This window comes from Hemibagrus wyckioides, linkage group LG11, assembly GCF_019097595.1.
Source record: "Hemibagrus wyckioides isolate EC202008001 linkage group LG11, SWU_Hwy_1.0, whole genome shotgun sequence".
In the NCBI taxonomy this organism is placed as follows: Eukaryota; Metazoa; Chordata; class Actinopteri; order Siluriformes; family Bagridae; genus Hemibagrus; species Hemibagrus wyckioides.
In genome coordinates, this window is record NC_080720.1 from 9,593,267 (window position 1) to 9,617,218 (window position 23,952).

Below are 23,952 nucleotides of genomic sequence, written 5' to 3' on the forward strand. Positions count from 1 at the left end.
TGAGGCAGAGTACAGAGTACAGATAAGTGAAGGTGTTAGTGATGAGCTAGAATTGCCTGTAGAAGCATCCATAAAAGAGGATGGGGGAAAAGAAGACCAAACAAGTCTAGTGGACTGTGCACCCAGTCAGTCTTCAGAAATTGAAAGCTCCACCCTACAAGCAGCCATACAAAGCAAACCAATAGACAACTCTTCTTCTGAACTTAACCAATCCAAGGAGGCAGAATTGAGTCAAAACATAATAGATGATCAGTCCAGTTCAAATGTTATCATTAAAGACACACAGGAAGGTTCTCATGCTGAAGATATAGAACAAGATGAACTTACTGGAGTACAATCAGCATCTTTGATAAATGAGCATGAGCATGTGACTGAAGATGACAAAGTGGCTACAGTTATATTGGAAAATGTTGATAGCAAAGCAAGCACAGAAGATGAGAACACAGCTGACCACTGCCTTGAACATACGGATGAAAATTCACAGCTAACTCAGGAGAGCATTTACAAGTCTGAAAGGACAGAAGTCAGAGAGGATACTGAAGAGTATAAGGAGGTAAGTGCAGCTTGGGATAAAACAGACAATGATTCAGATAAAGGGTTGGCTGCAATAAAACTAAAGCAAACAATGGTACCAGATACAAACATTGTTTCCCCCCTAAACCTTAAAGATCAAGAAATAGAAACATTTTCTGAACAAATCCTTTCACATGAATTCAAAGTCCAGGTTGACAGTCAAACTAAATGCTATAGAGAAGAACAAAATGATCTTTTTGAGGCCAAATGTTGGACAGGAGAAAGCAGTGCAGATGAGGACATAGCTAAAAAAGAAGTGGACATGCATTATGATGAAGAAAAATATAGTGCCATGGAGACAGAGAGAGAGGTAGAAAATGATGACATGCAATCTGTAAATCGTAGTCAGTTGTTATTTACTAAAGTAAGTTCAACAAATATGTTAGATGTCGACACAGCATCTTCAATAATTCCTGCTGAAACACTGTATGAAGAAACAAAAATCAGCCACCAGACATGCAACCTTCAACATAACAATCCTGGGGAATTTCCAACTGAATTGGATATGCAATCAAAGGAAGGAGATTGTTCTGAACAGATGGTTGAGAAGGTAGTCAAATTTTCAGATGTAGAAACTGAGTTTGTTGAGGAGGAGAATAATGACATAAAAGAAGAAATAAATGCTGGTTCCACAGAGAGTTTTACCAAAGAGGACATTGTAAGAGAGGATGATGAGAAGGCTGGCATGACCACATTCATGAATGAGCTTGAAATGCCATCAGTCATCACATACACACAAGATTATGCTTTTACAGACCAGGCGTCTATGGTAGTTGAAGAACATGGCATTGAGAGTCCTGATGAAAAAAGGACCAGCCCAGTTCATGCGTATGCTACAAGTGATTCAATGGAGCTCATTCATGAAACACAAGTCACAGTAGACATGGAGATTTATAATCCCATAGCTGCTTCACTGCTTCATTCTGATCAGCTAGTTATAGCTTGCACCAACCCAAGCACTTCAGTACTAGAACTTTCTCCTCAACCACAGTCAAAGGATTTGGGACAAGCTAAAGTAACAGGTCAAAGAAGGAAAATGGGATCGACTCGCAAGGGCAACAGAAACTATAAATTTGGAGGAATTTATGAGGATGAGCCAGAGCATAGAGTACAGATAGGTGAAGGTGTTAATGATGAGCAAGAAGTTCCTGTAGAAACATCCATAAAAGAGGATGGGGACAAAGAAGACCAAACAAGTCTAGTGGACTGTGCACCCAGTCAGTCTTCAGAAAATGAAAGCTTCATCCTACAAGGGAAACATTTGGGCTTTGATACCATCAGGCAGAATGAAGACTATAGCAAAAATGACGAACACCAACATTTTGAAGCAGCTATACAAAGCAAACCCACAGACATCTCTTCTTCCAAGGAGGCAGAATTGAGTCAAAATATAATAGATGATCAATCCAGTTCAAATTTTATCATTAAAGACACACAGGAAGGTTCTCATGCTGAAGATATAGGACAAGATGAACTTACTGGAGTACAATCAGCATCTTTGATAAATGAACATGAGCATGTGACTGAAGATGACAAAGTGGCTACAGTCCAGGTTGACAGTCAAACTAAATGTTACAGAGAAGAACAAAATGATCTTTCTGAGGCCATATGTTGGACAGGAAAAAGCAGTGCAGATGAGGACATAGCTAAAAAAGAAGTGGACATGCATTATAATGAAGAAAAATATAGTGCCATGGGGACAGAGAAAGAGGTAGAAAATGATGACATGCAATCTGTAAATTGTAGTCAGCTGTTATTTACCAAAGTAAGCTCCACAAGTATATTAGATTTTGTCACAGAATCTACACTAAGTCCTGCTGAAACATTATATGAAGAAACAGAAATCAGCCGCCAGACATGCAACCTTCAACATAACAATCCTGGGGAATTTCCAACTGAATTGGATATACAGTCAAAGGAAGGAGATTGTTCTGAACAGATGGTTGAGAAGGTAGTCAAATTTTCAGACATAGAAACTGAGCTTGTTGAGGAGGAGAATAATGACATAAAAGAAGAAATAAATACTGGTTCCACAGAGAGTTTTACCAAAGAGGACATAGTAAGAGAGAATGATGAGAAGGCTGGCATGACCACATTCATGAATGAGCTTGAAATGCCATCAGTCATCACATATACACAAGATTATGCTTTTACAGACCAGGCATCTATGGTAGTCGAAGAACATGGCATTGAGAGTCCTGACAAAGGAGGTACCAGCCCTTATCCTACAAGTAATTTAATGGAGCTCATTTCTGAAACAAAAGTCAAATTAGACATGCCAGTGTATAATCCCGTAGCGGTACCTGATCAGAAGCAAAACATGTATGAGGAATGTCAAGTATATCCAACAAACACAGAATCAGAAGCAGAGCAATTTAAAGGCACATTTCCTATTGTGTACATAGAGGAGTCAAGAATGGTTCAGGATGATTCAGTAGCAGAAATTGTAGGATTTAGCCCCTCTCAGAAAAATGAGGTAGATTCATCTCAAAAGATTCTTACTGGACACAACTCAGGAGGTGACCAGAAAATAATGAAGGAAACGGTCCAGGTACAAAACATAGAAGAAAGTACACCAGCCTCAGAGGATGAAACACTCAGCTTCACTGCTGAAACATGTTATCCTCAGTCCTCAGAGTCACTCAGTATAAAAGAATTTGAAGCTGAGAAAATGGATGAAAATGTGATTAAAGCTGTGGTTGTAAATGAGAACACAAACACTTCACAAGAACATAATGAAACATCACAGTACATCTCAACAGAGCTTGTCAACACAAATCAAGAATGTGGTGTACTTGACAGACAGGATGAGGAAACAGTAATTGTAGAAAATATCTGTGGCAGGGTAGATAACAGTCATGTTGAATTATCAGATGTAGCTGAACATCTGGTTGACACGGACGTCCTCAAAATGCAAAGCAGAGCAGATGTGGCTGTACGAAATGAAGAAGCAACATGGGAGGGAGACAAGCATGGTCAACCCATACCCAGAAAAATGGGATCAATACGCAGGACTCTTGGAGGAAAGAAAGAAGAAAAAGATCAAGAAAAGGATATGTATGAAGAGGAGAAAGATATGGATTTCACAGAGAGAGCTCCTTTATTTGGCCCAGAAAATGGAGTTATTGAGAAGAAGAAGAATGATAAAAAAGAAGAAATAAATGCTGGTCCTGCAGAACATTTTACAACAGAAGCAGAATACACACAAGAATATATGTATTCTGAAATATCCTCTCAGGCTTTTTCATCCTCTCAAACTACAATCAAACCTTCATCAACAGAGAATTCTGATTTCCAAGAAGAGGAAGAAAAAAGTATAGAGAATGTGGAAGATAGAAATGTGGAAATTGATACACAAACCCCAAAAAAGAAAAAATTTGGATCAACACGCAAACCCCATGGAAGACACCAACCACCTGCTGAAAGAAAGGAAAGAGAATGGACAGATCTGGAAAATGCAGAAGAAATTAAACATCCAATCATAATTCAAGCTGCTACTTTAAACCTGCTTACTGAACAAAGTACTATGAGTGAAGTTACACCTAACATCCATGACTCAACAGTGACAACTGAACAAATACAAATTAACACCACAGAAGTAGAAACAGGGACTGGAGGGATCGATGCACCACCTGTCATATTATCAGTTGAAGTTGATCAGATTAACACTGTGGTCTCTGATGAGGTGAGCAATGCAGAAGGACTGACTGATATTATAGAGCAAAAGGAACAATCAGGAGTGCATGAGGAGAAGGAATTGGAGGTCATACATTTAGATCAGCAAGAAATGGCTCCTGTCATTACAAAAATACAGGATGATGTCCTGATAGAACATTTATCCTTAGCAGACAAAGCACACTGTACTGAGAGTCCTGATAATGAATGTGCGTATGAAGTTAATGTTGATTATACATGTGGTCCATTGGAGCTCATACCAGGAACACAGATCTTGGCAGACATGCAAATGAACAGAGAAAATATTCATACAGTTGTATCTGATCAGGACCAAAACATAACTCAGGAACAGTTAGAGAATCCAACTAACAGGGAATCAGAACCAGAGCAACTTGCAAGCATAAGCCCATTAATTCAGATACAAGAATCAAAATCCTCTCAGGTTACTGCAATAAAAGAAAGTGTGGAATTTAGCAACTCTGGAAAAAGGAGAAAAACGGGTTCAACTCGAAAGAGACTTACATGGCAAATTCCTGGAAGTGATGAGGAAGACAAATCTGAAGTGATAAAAGAAAACGAAAACATACAGGAAAAAACCATGGAGCAAAACAGTACCAACACTGGGGTTATCAAGGAAGAGAATAAGGACACAAAGGAAGATATAAGTGCTGGTTCTACAGAAAACTTTTCCCAACAGGACATCACAACAGCATGTTCACAACAATATGTACTTTGTGAATTATCCACTCAAACCACTGATCTGGGTTTAACTACTGTTGAATATACTTCACCTGCAACAGAGCATCCTGATTTCAGGGAAGAAGATGTGAATGTGGAAAACAGAAATGCAGAAATTCAGATGCAAACTCAGACAAAGAAAAAGAAGAAATTTGGATCAACACGCAGACCCCATGGAAAACACCAGCTACATACTGAAGGAGAGGAAGGAGAATGGAAAGATCTGGAAAATGCAGAAGAAACTGAACATCAAATCATAACTCAACCTGCTACTTCAAACCTGCTCACTGAATCACAGAATACTATGAGTGAGGTGAAACCTAACATCCATGACTCAACAGTGACAACTGAACAATTACAAATTATTACCACAGAAGAAGAAACAGGGACTGGAGGGATCGATGCACCACCTGTCATATTATCAGTTGAAGCTGATCAGATTAACACTGTGGTCTCTGATGAGGTGAGTAATGCAGAAGGACTGACTGATATTATAGGGCAAAAGGAACAATCAGGAGTGCATGAGGAGAAGGATTTGGAGGTCATACATTTAGATGAGCAAAAAATGGCTCCTGTCATTACAAAAATACAGGATGATGTCCTGATAGAACATTTATCCTTAGAAGACAAAGCACACGGTACTGATAATGAATGTACCAATGAAGTTAATGTTCTTTCGACATGTGAGAATGTGGAAAATAGAAATGCAGAAATCCATATGCAAACTCAAACTAAGAAAAAGAAGAAATTTGGATCAACACGCAGACCCCATGGAAAACACCAGCTACATGCTGAAGGAGAGGAAGGAGAATGGAAAGATCTGGAAAATGCAGAAGAAACTGAACATCAAATCATAAGTCAACCTGCTACTTCAAACCTGCTCACTGAATCACAGACTACTATGAGTGAGGTGAAACCTAACATCCATGACTCAACAGTGACAACTGAACAATTACAAATTATTACCACAGAAGTAGAAACAGGGACTGGAGGGATCGATGCACCACCTGTCATATTATCAGTTGAAGCTGATCAGATTAACACTGTGGTCTCTGATGAGATGAGCAATGCAGAAGGACTGACTGATATTATAGAGCAAAAGGAACAATCAGGAGTGCACGAGAAGAAAGATTCTGAGGTCATACATTTAGATGAGCAAAAAATGGGTCCTGTCATTACAAATATACAGGATGATAATTTGATAGAACATGTGTCCTTAGCATACAAAATGAATATTGAAGAGAGTCCTGATAATGAATGTACCAGTGAAGTTAGTGTCCATTCTACATGTGGCCCAGTGAAACTCACTCCAGAAACACAGGTCTTGTCAGACATGCAAATGCACACAGAAAATATTCATACAGTTGCATCTGATCTGGACCAAAACAGTACCAACACTGGGGTTATCAAGGAAGAGAATAAGGATACAAAGGAAGACATAAATAGTGGTCCCACTGAAAACTTTACCCAAGAGGACATCACAGCAGCATGTTCACAACAATATGTGCTTTGTGAATTATCCACTCAAACCACTGATCTGGGTTTAACTACAGTCGAATATACTTCACCTGCAACAGAGCATCCTGATTTCAGGGAAGAAGATGGAAATAGTATAGAGAATGTGGAAAACAGAAATGCAGAAATCCATATGCAAACTCAGACTAAGAAAAAGAAGAAATTTGGATCAACACGCAGACCCCATGGAAAACACCAGCTACATACTGAAGGAGAGGAAGGAGAATGGAAAGATCTGGAAAATGCAGAAGAAACTGAACATCAAATCATAACTCAACCTGCTACTTCAAACCTGCTCACTGAATCACAGACTACTATGAGTGAGGTGAAACCTAACATCCATGACTCAACAGTGACAACTGAACAATTACAAATTATTACCACAGAAGTAGAAACAGGGACTGGAGGGATCGATGCACCACCTGTCATATTATCAGTTGAAGCTGATCAGATTAACACTGTGGTCTCTGATGAGGTGAGCAATGCAGAAGGACTGACTGATATTATAGAGCAAAAGGAACAATCAGGAGTGCACAAGGAGAAGGACTCGGAGGTCATACATTTAGATGAGCAATATATGGCTCCTGTCATCACAAATATACAGGATGATAATTTGATAGAACATGTGTCCTTAGCATACAAAATGAATATTGAAGAGAGTCCTGATAATGAATGTACCAGTGAAGTTAGTGTCCATTCTACATGTGGCCCAGTGAAACTCACTCCAGAAACACAGGTCTTGTCAGACATGCAAATGCACACAGAAAATATTCATACAGTTGCATCTGATCTGGACCAAAACAGTACCAACACTGGGGTTATCAAGGAAGAGAATAAGGATACAAAGGAAGACATAAATAGTGGTCCCACTGAAAACTTTACCCAAGAGGACATCACAGCAGCATGTTCACAACAATATGTGCTTTGTGAATTATCCACTCAAACCACTGATCTGGGTTTAACTACAGTCGAATATACTTCACCTGCAACAGAGCATCCTGATTTCAGGGAAGAAGATGGAAATAGTATAGAGAATGTGGAAAACAGAAATGCAGAAATTCAGATGCAAACTCAGACAAAGAAAAAGAAGAAATTTGGATCAACACGCAGACCCCATGGAAAACACCAGCTACATACTGAAGGAGAGGAAGGAGAATGGAAAGATCTGGAAAATGCAGAAGAAACTGAACATCAAATCATAACTCAACCTGCTACTTCAGACCTGCTCACTGAATCACAGACTACTATGAGTGAGGTGACACCTAACATCCATGACTCAACAGTGACAACTGAACAATTACAAATTATTACCACAGAAGAAGAAACAGGGACTGGAGGGATCGATGCACCACCTGTCATATTATCAGTTGAAGCTGATCAGATTAACACTGTGGTCTCTGATGAGGTGAGTAATGCAGAAGGACTGACTGATATTATAGGGCAAAAGGAACAATCAGGAGTGCATGAGGAGAAGGATTTGGAGGTCATACATTTAGATGAGCAAAAAATGGCTCCTGTCATTACAAAAATACAGGATGATGTCCTGATAGAACATTTATCCTTAGAAGACAAAGCACACGGTACTGATAATGAATGTACCAATGAAGTTAATGTTCTTTCGACATGTGAGAATGTGGAAAATAGAAATGCAGAAATCCATATGCAAACTCAAACTAAGAAAAAGAAGAAATTTGGATCAACACGCAGACCCCATGGAAAACACCAGCTACATGCTGAAGGAGAGGAAGGAGAATGGAAAGATCTGGAAAATGCAGAAGAAACTGAACATCAAATCATAAGTCAACCTGCTACTTCAAACCTGCTCACTGAATCACAGACTACTATGAGTGAGGTGAAACCTAACATCCATGACTCAACAGTGACAACTGAACAATTACAAATTATTACCACAGAAGTAGAAACAGGGACTGGAGGGATCGATGCACCACCTGTCATATTATCAGTTGAAGCTGATCAGATTAACACTGTGGTCTCTGATGAGGTGAGCAATGCAGAAGGACTGACTGATATTATAGAGCAAAAGGAACAATCAGGAGTGCACGAGAAGAAAGATTCTGAGGTCATACATTTAGATGAGCAAAAAATGGGTCCTGTCATTACAAATATACAGGATGATAATTTGATAGAACATTTGTCCCTAGCAGACAAAGCACACGGTACTGATAATGAATGTGCCAGTGAAGGTAATGTTCTTTCTACATGTGAGAATGTGGAAAATAGAAATGAAGAAATCCATATGCAAACTCAGCCGAAGAAAAAGAAATTTGGATCAACACACAAACCCCATGGAAAACACCAACTACATACTGAAGGAGAGGAAGGAGAATGGAAAGATCTGGAAAATATAGAAAACATTGAACATCAAATCATAACTCAACCTGCTACTTCAGACCTGCTCACTGAATCACAGAATACCAATACTGGGGTTATCAAGGAAGAGAATAATGATACAAAGGAAGATATAAGTGCTGGTCCTACAGAAAACTTTTCCCAAGAGGACATCACAGCAGCATGTTCACAACAATATGTGCTTTGTGAATTATCCACTCAAACCACTGATCTGGGTTTAACTACAGGCGAATATACTTCACCTGCAACAGAGCATCCTGATTTCAGGGAAGAAGATGGAAATAGTATAGAGAATGTGGAAAACAGAAATGCAGAAATCCATATGCAAACTCAGACTAAGAAAAAGAAGAAATTTGGATCAACACGCAGACCCCATGGAAAACACCAGCTACATACTGAAGGAGAGGAAGGAGAATGGAAAGATCTGGAAAATGCAGAAGAAACTGAACATCAAATCATAACTCAACCTGCTACTTCAAACCTGCTCACTGAATCACAGACTACTATGAGTGAGGTGAAACCTAACATCCATGACTCAACAGTGACAACTGAACAATTACAAATTATTACCACAGAAGAAGAAACAGGGACTGGAGGGATCGATGCACCACCTGTCATATTATCAGTTGAAGCTGATCAGATTAACACTGTGGTCTCTGATGAGGTGAGCAATGCAGAAGGACTGACTGATATTATAGAGCAAAAGGAACAATCAGGAGTGCACAAGGAGAAGGACTCGGAGGTCATACATTTAGATGAGCAATATATGGCTCCTGTCATCACAAATATACAGGATGATAATTTGATAGAACATGTGTCCTTAGCATACAAAATGAATATTGAAGAGAGTCCTGATAATGAATGTACCAGTGAAGTTAGTGTCCATTCTACATGTGGCCCAGTGAAACTCACTCCAGAAACACAGGTCTTGTCAGACATGCAAATGCACACAGAAAATATTCATACAGTTGCATCTGATCTGGACCAAAACAGTACCAACACTGGGGTTATCAAGGAAGAGAATAAGGATACAAAGGAAGACATAAATAGTGGTCCCACTGAAAACTTTACCCAAGAGGACATCACAGCAGCATGTTCACAACAATATGTGCTTTGTGAATTATCCACTCAAACCACTGATCTGGGTTTAACTACAGTCGAATATACTTCACCTGCAACAGAGCATCCTGATTTCAGGGAAGAAGATGGAAATAGTATAGAGAATGTGGAAAACAGAAATGCAGAAATTCAGATGCAAACTCAGACAAAGAAAAAGAAGAAATTTGGATCAACACGCAGACCCCATGGAAAACACCAGCTACATACTGAAGGAGAGGAAGGAGAATGGAAAGATCTGGAAAATATAGAAAACATTGAACATCAAATCATAACTCAACCTGCTACTTCAGACCTGCTCACTGAATCACAGAATACCAATACTGGGGTTATCAAGGAAGAGAATAATGATACAAAGGAAGATATAAGTGCTGGTCCTACAGAAAACTTTACCCAAGAGGACATCACAGCAGCATGTTCACAACAATATGTGCTTTGTGAATTATCCACTCAAACCACTGATCTGGGTTTAACTACAGTCGAATATACTTCACCTGCAACAGAGCATCCTGATTTCAGGGAAGAAGATGGAAATAGTATAGAGAATGTGGAAAACAGAAATGCAGAAATTCAGATGCAAACTCAGACAAAGAAAAAGAAGAAATTTGGATCAACACGCAGACCCCATGGAAAACACCAGCTACATACTGAAGGAGAGGAAGGAGAATGGAAAGATCTGGAAAATGCAGAAGAAACTGAACATCAAATCATAACTCAACCTGCTACTTCAGACCTGCTCACTGAATCACAGACTACTATGAGTGAGGTGAAACCTAACATCCATGACTCAACAGTGACAACTGAACAATTACAAATTATTACCACAGAAGTAGAAACAGGGACTGGAGGGATCGATGCACCACCTGTCATATTATCAGTTGAAGCTGATCAAATTAACACTGTGGTCTCTGATGAGATGAGCAATGCAGAAGGACTGACTGATATAGGGCAAAAGGAACAATCAGGAGTGCACGAGGAGAAGAATTTGGAGGTCATACATTTAGATCAGCAAAAAATGGCTCCTGTCATCACAAATATACAGGATGATGTCCTGATAGAACATTTATCCTTAGAAGACAAAGCACACGGTACTGATAATGAATGTACCAATGAAGTTAATGTTCTTTCGACATGTGTGAATGTGGAAAATAGAAATGCAGAAATCCATATGCAAACTCAAACTAAGAAAAAGAAGAAATTTGGATCAACACGCAGACCCCATGGAAAACACCAGCTACATACTGAAGGAGAGGAAGGAGAATGGAAAGATCTGGAAAATGCAGAAGAAACTGAACATCAAATCATAACTCAACCTGCTACTTCAGACCTGCTCACTGAATCACAGACTACTATGAGTGAGGTGAAACCTAACATCCATGACTCAACAGTGACAACTGAACAATTACAAATTATTACCACAGAAGTAGAAACAGGGACTGGAGGGATCGATGCACCACCTGTCATATTATCAGTTGAAGCTGATCAGATTAACACTGTGGTCTCTGATGAGATGAGCAATGCAGAAGGACTGACTGATATTATAGAGCAAAAGGAACAATCAGGAGTGCACGAGGAGAAGAATTTGGAGGTCATACATTTAGATCAGCAAGAAATGGCTCCTGTCATTACAAAAATACAGGATGATGTCCTGATAGAACATTTATCCTTAGCAGACAAAGCACACGGTGCTGATAATGAATATGCCAGCGAAGTTAATGTTCTTTCTACATGTGAGAATGTGGAAAATAGAAATGAAGAAATCCATATGCAAACTCAGACAAAGAAAAAGAAGAAATTTGGATCAACACGCAGACCCCATGGAAAACACCAGCTACATGCTGAAGGAGAGGAAGAAGAATGGAAAGATCTGGAAAATATAGAAGAAATACAAAACATAGATCAAGCAGCTAGTTCAAACTTGCTTACTGAGCTACAGAATGCTATTAGTGAGTTGTCAGTTGATACCCTTGTACCATCCTTGAGAACTGAGCAGGATTTGGGGTGTGTTGAAAATGCAAATGCCACTCAATTAGCATATCCTACTCATGGCCAAATGGAACTTCGTCCTGAAGCACAAGCTAGATTAGACATGCCACTTGTATCTGAACAGTACCATACAATGTTTAAAGAACCTCTAGAGAATCAACAAAACAAGGAATCAGAAACAGAGCAATTTGAAACCACATGCCCAGTTGTTCACATGCAGGAATTGAAATTAGCCCCTGATGATATGGCGAGACAGAGTTTAGGAGATAGTCACTCTGGTAGAAAGAGGAAGATCGGTTCAACTAGAAGGAGTCTAAGAGTGGTGAAGGAAAAAGAAAACATCCAGGAACAAACAACGGAAGAAAGTCCACCAAACTCAGAGAAAGATCATGTGCAAAAAATGGCATACCAATTAACTACCAAAATATCTCATCAATCCATGCAAACACTTTCTGAGCCACTAAATATCATAGAACATGAGTCAGAAAATGTGGACTCTATTTGCGAGAACCTTGAGGAAGGACAGAGTAAGCAGGAAGCATGGCAAAGAACTACAGATATCAACCCAAGATATGCTGGAAATAAAGATTACTTAAAATTAGTATCAATAGAAGACACAGTTAATCCTGAGTCGAGCTCTTGTGACACAAAGACAAGCATACAAGAGTATGAAACACAAACTCCCGATAAACTTGAACAGTCAGAAGGCTCCCTTCTCAGTGAGATTGAGCTTTACCTGAATAAAAGTTTTGAAAATACCCTAAATACTACAGCTCTTAACCCTAATCCATCAGAATTGTCAGAACCAACATCTCAAAACCCTCAAATTCATATGGAACAGAGCTCCCCAGCAAGAAGGAGAAAAATGGGGTCAAGTCGCAAGGTGTCTAGAAACAAGCATTCAGAAAAAATATCCAATGAGAGCAGAGAGTCTGAACAGGAAAATGAGAATTTGGACAGGAATATTGTTCAAAATAGTGATCCTAAAAGAGAGCTAAAGACAGTTAAAGAAACTGTCATGGCAGAAGGTACAGAAGACATGACAGAATCATCTGAACTCACGCCTGAAGTCCAAGGTCTCTGTCAAATGAATGAAAGTAGTACACAAGCCACAGAACAAGCATTTCCAGAAGGTAGACGAAAGTTTGGGACCAGACGCACAGCAAAGGCAAGCAGTGGTCTAGGTGCATTTACACATGGTGATTATGAAAGCAACCAGGAAAACACAGATATTCAAGTGACTAAGGATGACTTGAGGGTATGCAAGTAATATCTCTATTAATATTTTATCACTTTTTACTTATTTATTAATGTATATTTTTTCTGCACATTTCGTTTGAATTTACCCTCTTGTATTTCACAGGTTTCTGATCCATATTTTATCTCAGAACCAGAGAGTCCACCAATCTCTCACCCAGACTCTGAGACAAGGTATAGATGAAAATTCTCTGACATTTGTTTGTTTGCTATTTTTATGATCCACATTGCCTTAACTCTATTGTCTCCACATTTGTGGATTTGTTCATTCATATTCTACCATTAGTATTCTGTATTGATTTTCTTCTCCAGACCAGAAATTGTAGAGGTTAGAAAAGCTGGTGGGAAAGATACAAACACATCTATTGAAGCTGGCCTTGTTTCTCTGGACAGCATTGTGAAACCTTCAACATCTGTTGTCAGCACTGGAGGGAGACAGAAAATAGACTTTGAGCAATGGAATGAGCAAAGTGAGTGCAGAAATTAAAGTACTGCAAAAAAAAAAAAGTAGTAGAGATTGGGTAGGAAATTGTGTTAAACAGTCTGTAAGCAAAATAAACCTATTTGTGTAGTTCCAGATTTTGGACAAACCATATATAACATTGTGCTGGTGGGAAACAGCAATGTGGGCAAGACGTCCTTCATAAAACGTTTACAGAGCGGACAATTCATCCGGGATTATAGCGCTACTATTGGTGAGTTTCATTTAAATGCCTTGTAACTATATATATATATATATATATATATATATCCAAAACTGTGAGATTTTATTTGTGTTTCTGTTTATATATTTATTTATGTGTTCAGGTGTCGACACCTTTGTTCATACTGTTACATTTGGTAGTGGAACAGTCAAACTGTATGTGTGGGACACAGCAGGTCAGGAGAGGTAAGATAACAAGTAATATCCATGAGCATTCTAAAATATCCAGTTTTAGGGGTTTTTATTAATTAATCTATGCCATAATCAGGTATCACAGCATCACTAGGCAGGTCTTCCACAAGGCCCAGGGGCTTCTACTGATGTATGATATCACATCACCTCAGAGTTTCCATGCTGTTCGTGCCTGGATCTCCCAGATTAAGGTTAGTTTATCATAGTATGAAAAAATGGAGAAAAAGGCAGCAAAGTTATCCATTAATATTGTTTGCTTATTTTTTGTTTTGTTTTGTTTGGGATAAGCATAAAAATTTCACAGAGGTTCTTTAAATTAATCTTATAAATCTTGAATACCCTAAATAATGCAATGTGCCTTTGCGTAAACGCTGTCATTCACAATCTTCAATCTTCACGCCGTTCCTCTATTAATTATATATGATCTGCACAGGAAAATGCTCCACCAGATGTCATCTTGATGTTACTTGGCAACAAAAGTGATTGTGAGACTGATCGAGAAGTCCAGCTACAGCAAGGGGAGAATCTGTCAAATGTACAGTGATAGAAATACTCACCTTCTAACTTACCAATTGAGTATATATTATGTCACTGTCATCTAATTCTTCTAGTCTACATAAGAACATTGTTGAGCTTGTGTGAAATAAACCAATCTTGCAAGACACCGTTTCATTTTTTATTCAACACAGGAGTATGACATTCATTTTATGGAGTGCAGTGTTGCAACTGGTGAGAATGTGTCAGAATCTCTGAAGACTCTGGCATGGTAAGGCAAAAATAATGTCTATTAACTCAGTTTTATATTTTATTATGAAACAACTTGCTCACTCTGTGTGTTTCTTATTATCACTAGGTTACTGGTAAAACAGGGAGTGAGGAAAGAGGAGGAATATACAACATTGCAACCAAAGCCACAAAATAAGAAGTCAGGTTGCTGTTGAAAACTTTTATGCTGTAAACACACACACACACACACATCTTTGTCCATATACTTTATCAAATATACTATGTGTACAAAATGTGTAATGAGAATATAATAATATTTACTCTATTTTTATATATATATATTTGATTGTCTTCATCCATTTTTAATCAATTCTTAATAAGCATGCATTATTTAATTAACCTATTTTTATGTGCTTTCTGCTGTTCCATGAAATTTAACAATTCTGTCGGAAACTGGTGGGTTACAGATGCAGTTTACTGTTACTGTATATTCCTTAGTATTGTTCTGAATTCACTGTAGGCCAGAATATCATTTTATAACTGCATTTTGCAATAAATCATGTGAAATAAGTTATATAAACCTTGTGGTGTTCTTAAAACGTATTGAGCTGAATATGAAAACAACTGAAATTAAACTGAGAAATAAAAATGTGCTTTATCCCCATCTTGATATTATTCACATAATTACACAATATGCATCTCTATGTAGCTGGACCCCATACACAGAAAATGGTAATAATAAGCAGGCTGAGAAAAAGTGCAAAGACAATGAAGAAAACCTCTGCTGCCCATTGACTGGTCTGGACCCCTGTTACCACTAGAGAGTGATGAGAGGGGATCAGATTAGTGAGGTTCAGCATATAGCCCAGAGTCCAGCCTATGTCAGTGTCTGCCACCTGTAATTGAAACATCACCAGAGTTTAGGTTCTGAGTTTAAGATCAGAAATTAAAATGATTTTTGTCTAAATTTTATATTAATGTATTTTACATACAATAAAACAGTGGCACTGATATTGTTTTTTGATTGCTAACAAGCATTGCTGAAGTCACTTTCTCAAAACTCAGTAAGAAAAAGAGTCTGTGCAGACCTACCTGTGAACCATTTTGCATTTGCATTTGCATAATAAACATTATTTAACAAAAACTATTACATTTTTCACTTAGTGTACATGTACTCTGGTGGAAAATTCCCTTAAGTAGAAAATAGATTCCAGCCAATGAAGGAATATAATATTTAAAGGTTGGAGTCACTTGGAGTAACAGATGCCAACAACACTATAGCGCTGCTAAATTCTCAAATCTGACTGTTCAGGAGGATTGTGCTGATTATTTTTTCTTTAACAGAATGGCTTGGACAATAGTAATTTATACAACAAGACCTGGTGTGTGGTTAAAGTAAAATATTTAACATTTGCCCTCTTCATATTTAACATTTGCCCTCTTCATATTTAATATTTGCCCTCTTCATATTTAATATTTGCCCTCTTCCACATGCACAAGCTCACAGATGCCCATGGCAAGTCTTGCTGTGTGATTGACAGGAGAAAGAGTATGAGTGTATGCTATCTGTATGCACAAGGACTGTATGCAGAACGGGTTCTGTGCATTATTCCCAAATATGCTCACAGACCATCCTTCAGTAAATATGTAGCAAGTCATACAGTTTTGTTTTGTTTTCGAATTGCTAACAAGCATTGCTGAGGTCACGTTCTCAAAATTCAGTCAGATAAAGAGTCTACGCGACCAAGCGGTGAACCACTTTACATTGCATTCACACAATATGCATTAAATGAGCACATCTCCCAAAATCCATCAACTCTTTTGTCATTTAGATTCCACCTGCAAAACACTGTACATGTTTAGCACATTTTTCCAATGCTAAAACTCTGCATTATAAACTCTTAATAACACATTCAAATAGAATAAAGGCACATTTTGTGCAGTTTTACAGTAACCATACTGAAATATATAGGAATCAGAATATTTAGAATAAAATGAAATAATAATCATTCCCAACACACAACAACAACAACAACAACAACAACAACAACAATAATAATAATAATAATAATAATAATAATAATAATAATAATAATAATAATTGCTCCATTTCTGAAATGTTCTAGTTATAGTACATATACTTTAGTACAGCCAATAAATCCAAAATGTGTTATTCCTATTCTATAATGAAATACTTATTTATGTGAAAAATGTTCCCTTTATGTGTATTGCTCCATGTTGTTAGTGTTTTTTGGTTATTGCCAGTGTTGCCAGTGATATGTTCAAATGAGCTAATTTTGAGCCATGTACAATAGTGTTTTGAGCACATTTTGTAGATGAGGCCAACAGTTTGGCCAAGATTCATACTGATAAAGCAGACTGCTTTAAGAGTTTTAAAAATGTGCCTTCAGTATCAGCCGATATTTGTTAGAAATCAAAAGAAACTGTTACCTACATGCCACCATGCACTGCTGCACTAACACACTTGTAAAGCCATGATTTTTTGTTTTGCAAACCTGTTTCTGAAAGGAGATCTTATCCCAGTTGGTCCCGAATTTATATCCTTTGAGGAGAATAACCATGATATACTGAGCAGAAAAACAGTAATCTCTAAGGTACTTCTCTTTCACCTTTGGATATTCGAACACAAGCTGGAAAAGGGAAAAATAATTGTAAGAATTACAACCTGAACCATAAGCACTTACATTTTTCCTATGTCCATTGGTAAACACACCGAATGATATGAGAGGTATGATTACTCACTGTCGTCCAGTTTTTGTTGCAGAAAGATTCAATGGTGGAATTAACAAAAGACAATGAAGCTTTTGGTGCAAGACCAAGGAAGTCAAAGGTATAGAAGTATGCAGAGAAGGCCTGAAATAGACATGAAGTGAATTTGTTCTGTATTAGTACATAAAATTACAAAATATTTGTCATATATCGGGCATGCACACTTTTCAATTTCACAGTAATCCTTAATTTAGGGTAAGGATGCTTAACAATCCTTGTTCTAACCCAATATACTAAATCACTAAAGCTGAAATGAAAATGAAGGACTGTTGCTGAATTTTATTTTAATGTTCAAATTGGCACTTAAAACTATCATTTGAATATAATTGAAAAATTATCATTTAAAATATTGCAAACAAACAAAAAATACTCACAAAAAACTCTCCATGAACAGGAGGTTGGTAAACTCCATCGAAACCACAGTCTGGGTAAAGCGAACAGTTTGTCACATTTACAATATTCTCTATCAGTGACACACAGAGTGCTGAATTACCAGTCCCTAGGAAAGTGACCTGTGTCAAGGGGTCATAGGGGGTTGGCTTGACCACACAAGGAGAGTCATAAATGTTCCCCAGCTTCACTGTAAGATTGTAGCCTCTGTGGTAGCATGGGTGGTTGATAACAGTGAAGTTGCTAGCAGTCTAAAAGGAATAAATAGACACAGATGATCTCAGCTCATTACAACTGTAACATGCTTTAAAAAATATTCCAAACAACCTTATGTAATATTTTTCAAGCAGGCAAAAACAACTCATTATGTAATTCTATGAATATTATGTACATTACCTTATGAATTACCATAAACATTTATCATTATACCAGCAATAAGATGAAAAGAAGATGGTACTCTTATCTCTAGTATAATTACTCTGTCATTAATCTTCACACTATCAGCAGGCCAAGGATTTATGGTCTGTTTAATATATTAACCTTTCTTGTATGTGATTGTATAATGACAGAAATAATTCTATACAGGCAACAGATAGTAACTAGCTATTTGCTATAATTGCACTAACCTTCTGAAGATAAGCGTTGAGCTTTTTCAGGGCTTGATCTTTGCCATAGCACAGGTAACTGTGTGTGTACAACTGATACCTGTGGTTATAGAGCTGGAGGTCAAAAGCAGACTGTGGGTCTTTCACTGGATCTTTTGGTATGAAGGAAATCTGAGTGGATGCACCACCTAAGTCCAGAGCTCCTAAAATATTCCCAGCTTTAGGGTAAATCCATTTACCATCAAATCCATACTGTTTAAAAAAAAAAAAAAAAACAGTAATAGTTTAGAATGGTAGATTAATGCAGATATAGATAAAAATAATAATAATAATAAAATAAAATAGCATTTTGTACTTGTCATAATAAAACCCTTACCTTAATGAAGCCCTCCAAAAGATAATTGATAGTGATCCAGCCATAGGCTCCCTCCTCCATTCCAGTGATAATTCTGGCCCCACGAAAATCAAAGGGATAACTCTGCATAGTTTTGGTCACTTCGCTGAGTATTTGGTCTGACACAGTTTTGTTTTGTAAACTGTGGAACATAGAAATAATAAAAGATGTGTTTTTTTACACTATTTATTTTACATACATTTGAGAACAGCTGACTATCACAGGCTTTATGTACTTTTTGAATATCCCATTCCAGATTCAATCCTGCTTAGCTTGTTTAATAGGTTCCACTCTTCTGCATTGCCATGCTGAAAAAGATTAGAGCACCTAAGTTTCAGTTAAGGGATAATGCTACAGCAAACAAATACTGCTGCTCCGGTGTCTACATAAATTAACATTACATGATAGGAATTTAAGGGCTTTAATTAGGGTTGTCTGACTTGCATTTGAATGCAGTTTACACAAAGCAAATACAAAGGTTTAATCCATAATTACTTAGTGTACTCTGGTGGAAAATTCTCCTAAGTAGAAAATAGATTCCAGCCAATTAAGGAATATAATATTTAAAGGTGGGAGTAACAGATGCCAACAACACTACAGCGCTGTTAAATTCTCAAATCTGATTGTTCAGGAGGATTGTGCTGATTTTTTTTCTGTAACAGAATGGCTTGGACAATAGTAATTTATACAACAAGACCTGGTGTATTTAAGGAAAATATTAAACAACTGACTGGTTTGTTTTGGCCCCAAAGTTTTTAGTCTTATGGGAATGATTACATTTTTTCCACTCATTTACTCCCAAACCTTATTACCTGCCAACTCCCTTCTACTAATCAGCCACCACACAATACTGTTCACAATGTAACACACACAGAGAAAAGTGCTATTTGCCCTCTTCCACATGCACGAGCTCACAGATGCCCATTTGCTGTGTGATTGACAGGAGAGAGAGTATGAGTGTATGCCATCTGTATGCAGAAGGACTGTATGCAGAATGGAGTCTGTGCTTTATTCCAAAATATGCTCACAGACCATCCTTCAGTAAATATGTAGCAAGTCAGACTGGCTTCGATTCGCGTGACATTACAACATTTTTATTTGTTAATGGCTTTAGGGCATCTGTAAACCAGATGACAAATAAATTATAAATTATTAAATTATAGTCAATTGACTATAATGGCAGTATAGTGACATTAAATTTGTATGTATGTTTGTGTCAGTCATATGTCAGTAAATACCATAATCTTGATTTTTCCATAGATAATTTGGCCAAGCTGCAAATCCTGTATGCCTGCGGCTACTTCAGTGTCTCTGTTGTTTATGTAGTCATAACATAATCATAACTAGGTAACATATTCTTAGTAACATAATTTGAGTACGTGAATATGATCAACCTGTACTGACTGGAAATGAATGGAAACTGGAAGCTCTGTTTGGTAGGCTTTATAAATACATAAAATAGCTGCTTTTTAAAAACTTCTAGTTTATATAACCCTTTTGCCTTCATGTTAAGCACATAATATTAGATTACCACACTTCACTACAACTTTTCATAGTTATCATTTCAGCATAATCACATTTGCCTCTACCCAGTAACCATAGACATGTTTTAATATACAATAAAATACAAATAAACTTAAAATGTTTTTTTTCTTGATATATGACATTACATGAGACATACATAAATTTCAAACTGACCTAATAAATTATAGTAGAATAAAAAACAATTTCTGTTCTAGTCACTTCAAGTTTCATCCATGTATTGTAAGCTGTTTTGCTTTAAATAATAATACAGCTGACCTGGCTTGAATTGCCTTGCTGTTTCTGTGTAAACAGTGGCATGTGACTATTCCTTTAATCCTTCAAAATAAACTTAAATATACTCAAGGATTAATAAGGGAGAGACCTGAGAAGTCGCATGCCAGCTGTGGCTCCCAGGTAGGCAGGCGTTGTCCTTTGCTGACTTGCAGGGACTGTTGCCATTGCAATATCTAAGCATTCTCTTAGGCTCCCTCCAGCACCAGGAGGATTGGTAACATAACTGGATATGCCATCACCTAAAAAAAAGAGAATTGTTCTCATCCATTATTTGTGGTGCATTAGAATGACTACAGATGTTAAAATGCAGTACCTTCCAAAGTCCTGTGATACAGACAAAAATAAATGGTGTTCTTTTGCGGGTAACAACAGATATTCTACCAATTTCTACCTTTAACGTCACAAGTCAGAGTCTGAGAGACAATTCCTGTGTTGTTTTCTTTGTTCGCTGGCCATTGATAGAGGAAGAGTGCTGTGTGAGAGGATCCTGCATCAAACACCATCCCATACTGAGGAAATCAGACAAAGCAATTCAATCACTTACTTTTATAAATATGACACAATGCTTACATGATATAATAATAATAATAATATAATGTTATATAATTTTAAAATGACTGCGGTTAATACAAACAATACAAGGTGTGACCTGGGTTGAGTATGGCAGTTCTGCACTTTGACGATTAACAATGGTGAGGATTAGAGCGATGATGGTCATGCATGTTATTGCTACCAGCGCAACACCTAGTAGCACAGGTTTTAACTGTAGCTTCATATCTCTGTACAAATACACACACAAGCATCAATACTGGGGCAAATTCGGTAAGAAACATAGAATAATACATGACATACAGTATGTGTGAGACATGATAAAAGTCTCTGGCTTTTAAAGGATTCTATTAAATGGTCTGTGTCTGTACAATATTTTTTCTTTCTTTTAACTAGTCGTAACATACAAACAAACTTGGACGCCACAATGAGTCAACTATAAGTTAACTATTAATCCTAGGACCAGAGAACTATGCTAGTAAAATACCGATAGGAATGTTGAATGGCACGTCAGTGACAGACCACAGAGAAAATAAATCTTTGCTTACCGTGTGTAAATCTGTAGTATTCCCTGAGTGATAAAACAAAGCACGTTCACACTAGGCAAACTTGGTCTGACAGGCGTAATAGTACAATATGCTGTTCACTTCACAAACATCTTCTGACTACTGACCTAATGCTTCCTCTTTCCCAGACTACTTCCAATACTCACATGCACATGGACACACATGCACACACCCTGCTGGCTGCATCAAGGTAAAGAGCCTTGTCCCTATTATCACGGTAATGTAGTCACTTCATGTATGAATCATTACATTATTCTGTCAGATTAGTTAGATTCTGAATAATCTAAGAAAAAGAAACATTTTTAATGTAAGATATTAAAGAAAAAACGTTTTAATATCTTTTTTTATTTTGAACTTTTGCCCACGCTGCTTTTATAAAAAATAAAGTTTGATAGATTTTGATAGAACAGTTCTATATATACACTATACATACTACATACTTTATAACAGTTATGTGTCAAAAAATACTGCTCTGTGTGTTCAAAAAATAAAGGTTATTTGGAAAAGTTGAGACTTATCTTAATACTGATAGCTTTCATGGAAAACATGGAAAACATGTGCACAATAATCTCACATGTCTTTTCAATCAGCTCACAACGAGATCCCAATTTACATTCCGCAAATGGCTCCCTCCTACTTGTGTACCTCTGACACAAAGAAAACTGTAATCTTCTCCAGTCATGCTCAATTATGAATTACCGCTGAAAAAAGGGGGGACAGCACGAAGCGTATCATACATCAGATTAAATTTCCCATATGAATGCACCAATCCGTCATCTAACAGGTGTTCTGAATCATGCAATTATGCTTCCCACAGAACACACATTGAAATATACACAGACATTCTTGAAAAGCCTTATCTTAGAAATAATCCTACCACAGACACGATAAAAAGAAATACAACTCTTCGAACAGTTTGTTTTAGTCATTTTAATAAATAATAATATTACGGAACAGGCACTCCAGGTAACTCCAAGTGATAGAAACATTATTATAACAGGTAAACATCTGCAGGCATTTCTTGCACATTCATTCATTACTGAATAAAGGTGAATACAATCTGATATTCAATACCCACTGCTGCCTCAATCAAATCTGATAAAACTTTAGGATGAACAAATAATAAATTTATTTGTTAGACCATCAGGCAAGTAAAATCCTTAATTTTCCACTCATTAATTGAATGCCTACAAACCTAAATGAATGTAAAAAACTATTTTAGCTTACTTAATGTAATAAGATATTTTGATTTACTAGATTGCTCGTGAAGTGCATGAACACAGCCTGTTTTTAACAAACAAGCACAGGGTAACAAAAAGTCAGTAAATCAATAAGGCCAAAGTTTTTGCTCTGAGATCTCTGAGGTCTTTTCTTTTCTTTATTTTCCCTTGAAATGTTAAACATTCTGTTGTATTTCTCATTTGCACCTCTGAATGACACATACAGCATTGTGCCTAGCCAAATGAATTAATTTGCATACAGTTGATCAAATAAGGCCAGCTTCAAACAGTTTATACCTAGTGTTGGCTCCTGCTGTTCTAAAACTAGAATATAAAATATGTACATAACATATTGAAGCATTTCATATTAGCTAAGTATCATTATCGATGTAAACTGTATATCACTTGACATAAAACAATACCGAATTAATATTTAATGAAATAATCAGTATTTGAAATTTATTCTAGCAGGTGGTTAGCAAATGAGTCCTTATATTTTAAGTATCATTTTAATGACATAATGAGAACACGCTGCTGTGATGTTGTTATTTCTTCATCAGCTTAAATAGCAGGTGAGGGTGTGGTTTAATGTGGGTCTACACTTAGAGGGAGGTATTTGGGGATATGCTAGAGGGATAATTACTAACATGGCACACCTGAGCCCTGTTGTCCTCAACATATTTATGTGATCACTCTGTCCCGTTCTCACTCTATCCCTGAGCAGTCATCTGTGTGAGAGTGTGTGTGTATATAGTATACATGTGCATGC

General features: G+C 37.2%; 2 protein-coding genes across 2 annotated transcripts; one reads left to right on the forward strand and one right to left on the reverse strand.

The window, feature by feature from the left end:
• Positions 1-559: 559 nt before the first annotated feature.
• On the forward strand, positions 560-15,118 carry rab44 (RAB44, member RAS oncogene family). The gene is made up of 9 exons (XM_058402384.1): positions 560-13,231; positions 13,337-13,404; positions 13,543-13,700; positions 13,803-13,925; positions 14,038-14,119; positions 14,202-14,316; positions 14,559-14,660; positions 14,815-14,891; positions 14,979-15,118. The coding sequence occupies exons 1-9, from the start codon at positions 626-628 to the stop codon at positions 15,064-15,066; spliced, it is 13,419 nt and encodes a 4,472-aa protein (XP_058258367.1). The 5' UTR covers positions 560-625; the 3' UTR covers positions 15,067-15,118.
• entpd8 (ectonucleoside triphosphate diphosphohydrolase 8) lies at positions 14,789-22,108 on the reverse strand. The gene is made up of 10 exons (XM_058402385.1): positions 21,946-22,108; positions 21,498-21,627; positions 21,240-21,357; positions 20,937-21,087; positions 19,013-19,172; positions 18,658-18,888; positions 18,016-18,282; positions 17,615-17,725; positions 17,368-17,502; positions 14,789-15,747 (listed from the first exon to the last, which is right to left on the reverse strand). The coding sequence occupies exons 2-10, from the start codon at positions 21,621-21,623 to the stop codon at positions 15,553-15,555; spliced, it is 1,494 nt and encodes a 497-aa protein (XP_058258368.1). The 5' UTR covers positions 21,624-21,627; positions 21,946-22,108; the 3' UTR covers positions 14,789-15,552.
• Between the last annotated feature and the right edge of the window lie 1,844 nt (positions 22,109-23,952).

Bases quoted from the DNA above. Each gene is read 5' to 3' on its own strand.
- rab44 (XM_058402384.1), top strand. From the start codon at position 626: ATGGTACCAGATACAAACATTGTTTCCCCCCTAAACCTTAAAGATCAA. The intron at 13,405-13,542 runs GTATAGATGAAA...TTTCTTCTCCAG, and splicing joins CACCCAGACTCTGAGACAAG to ACCAGAAATTGTAGAGGTTA. The intron at 14,120-14,201 runs GTAAGATAACAA...TGCCATAATCAG, and splicing joins GACACAGCAGGTCAGGAGAG to GTATCACAGCATCACTAGGC.
- entpd8 (XM_058402385.1), bottom strand. From the start codon at position 21,623: ATGAAGCTACAGTTAAAACCTGTGCTACTAGGTGTTGCGCTGGTAGCA. The intron at 18,889-19,012 runs GTAAGGGTTTTA...TTTTTTAAACAG, and splicing joins TTTTGGAGGGCTTCATTAAG to TATGGATTTGATGGTAAATG. The intron at 18,283-18,657 runs GTTAGTGCAATT...TATTCCTTTTAG, and splicing joins TCAACGCTTATCTTCAGAAG to ACTGCTAGCAACTTCACTGT.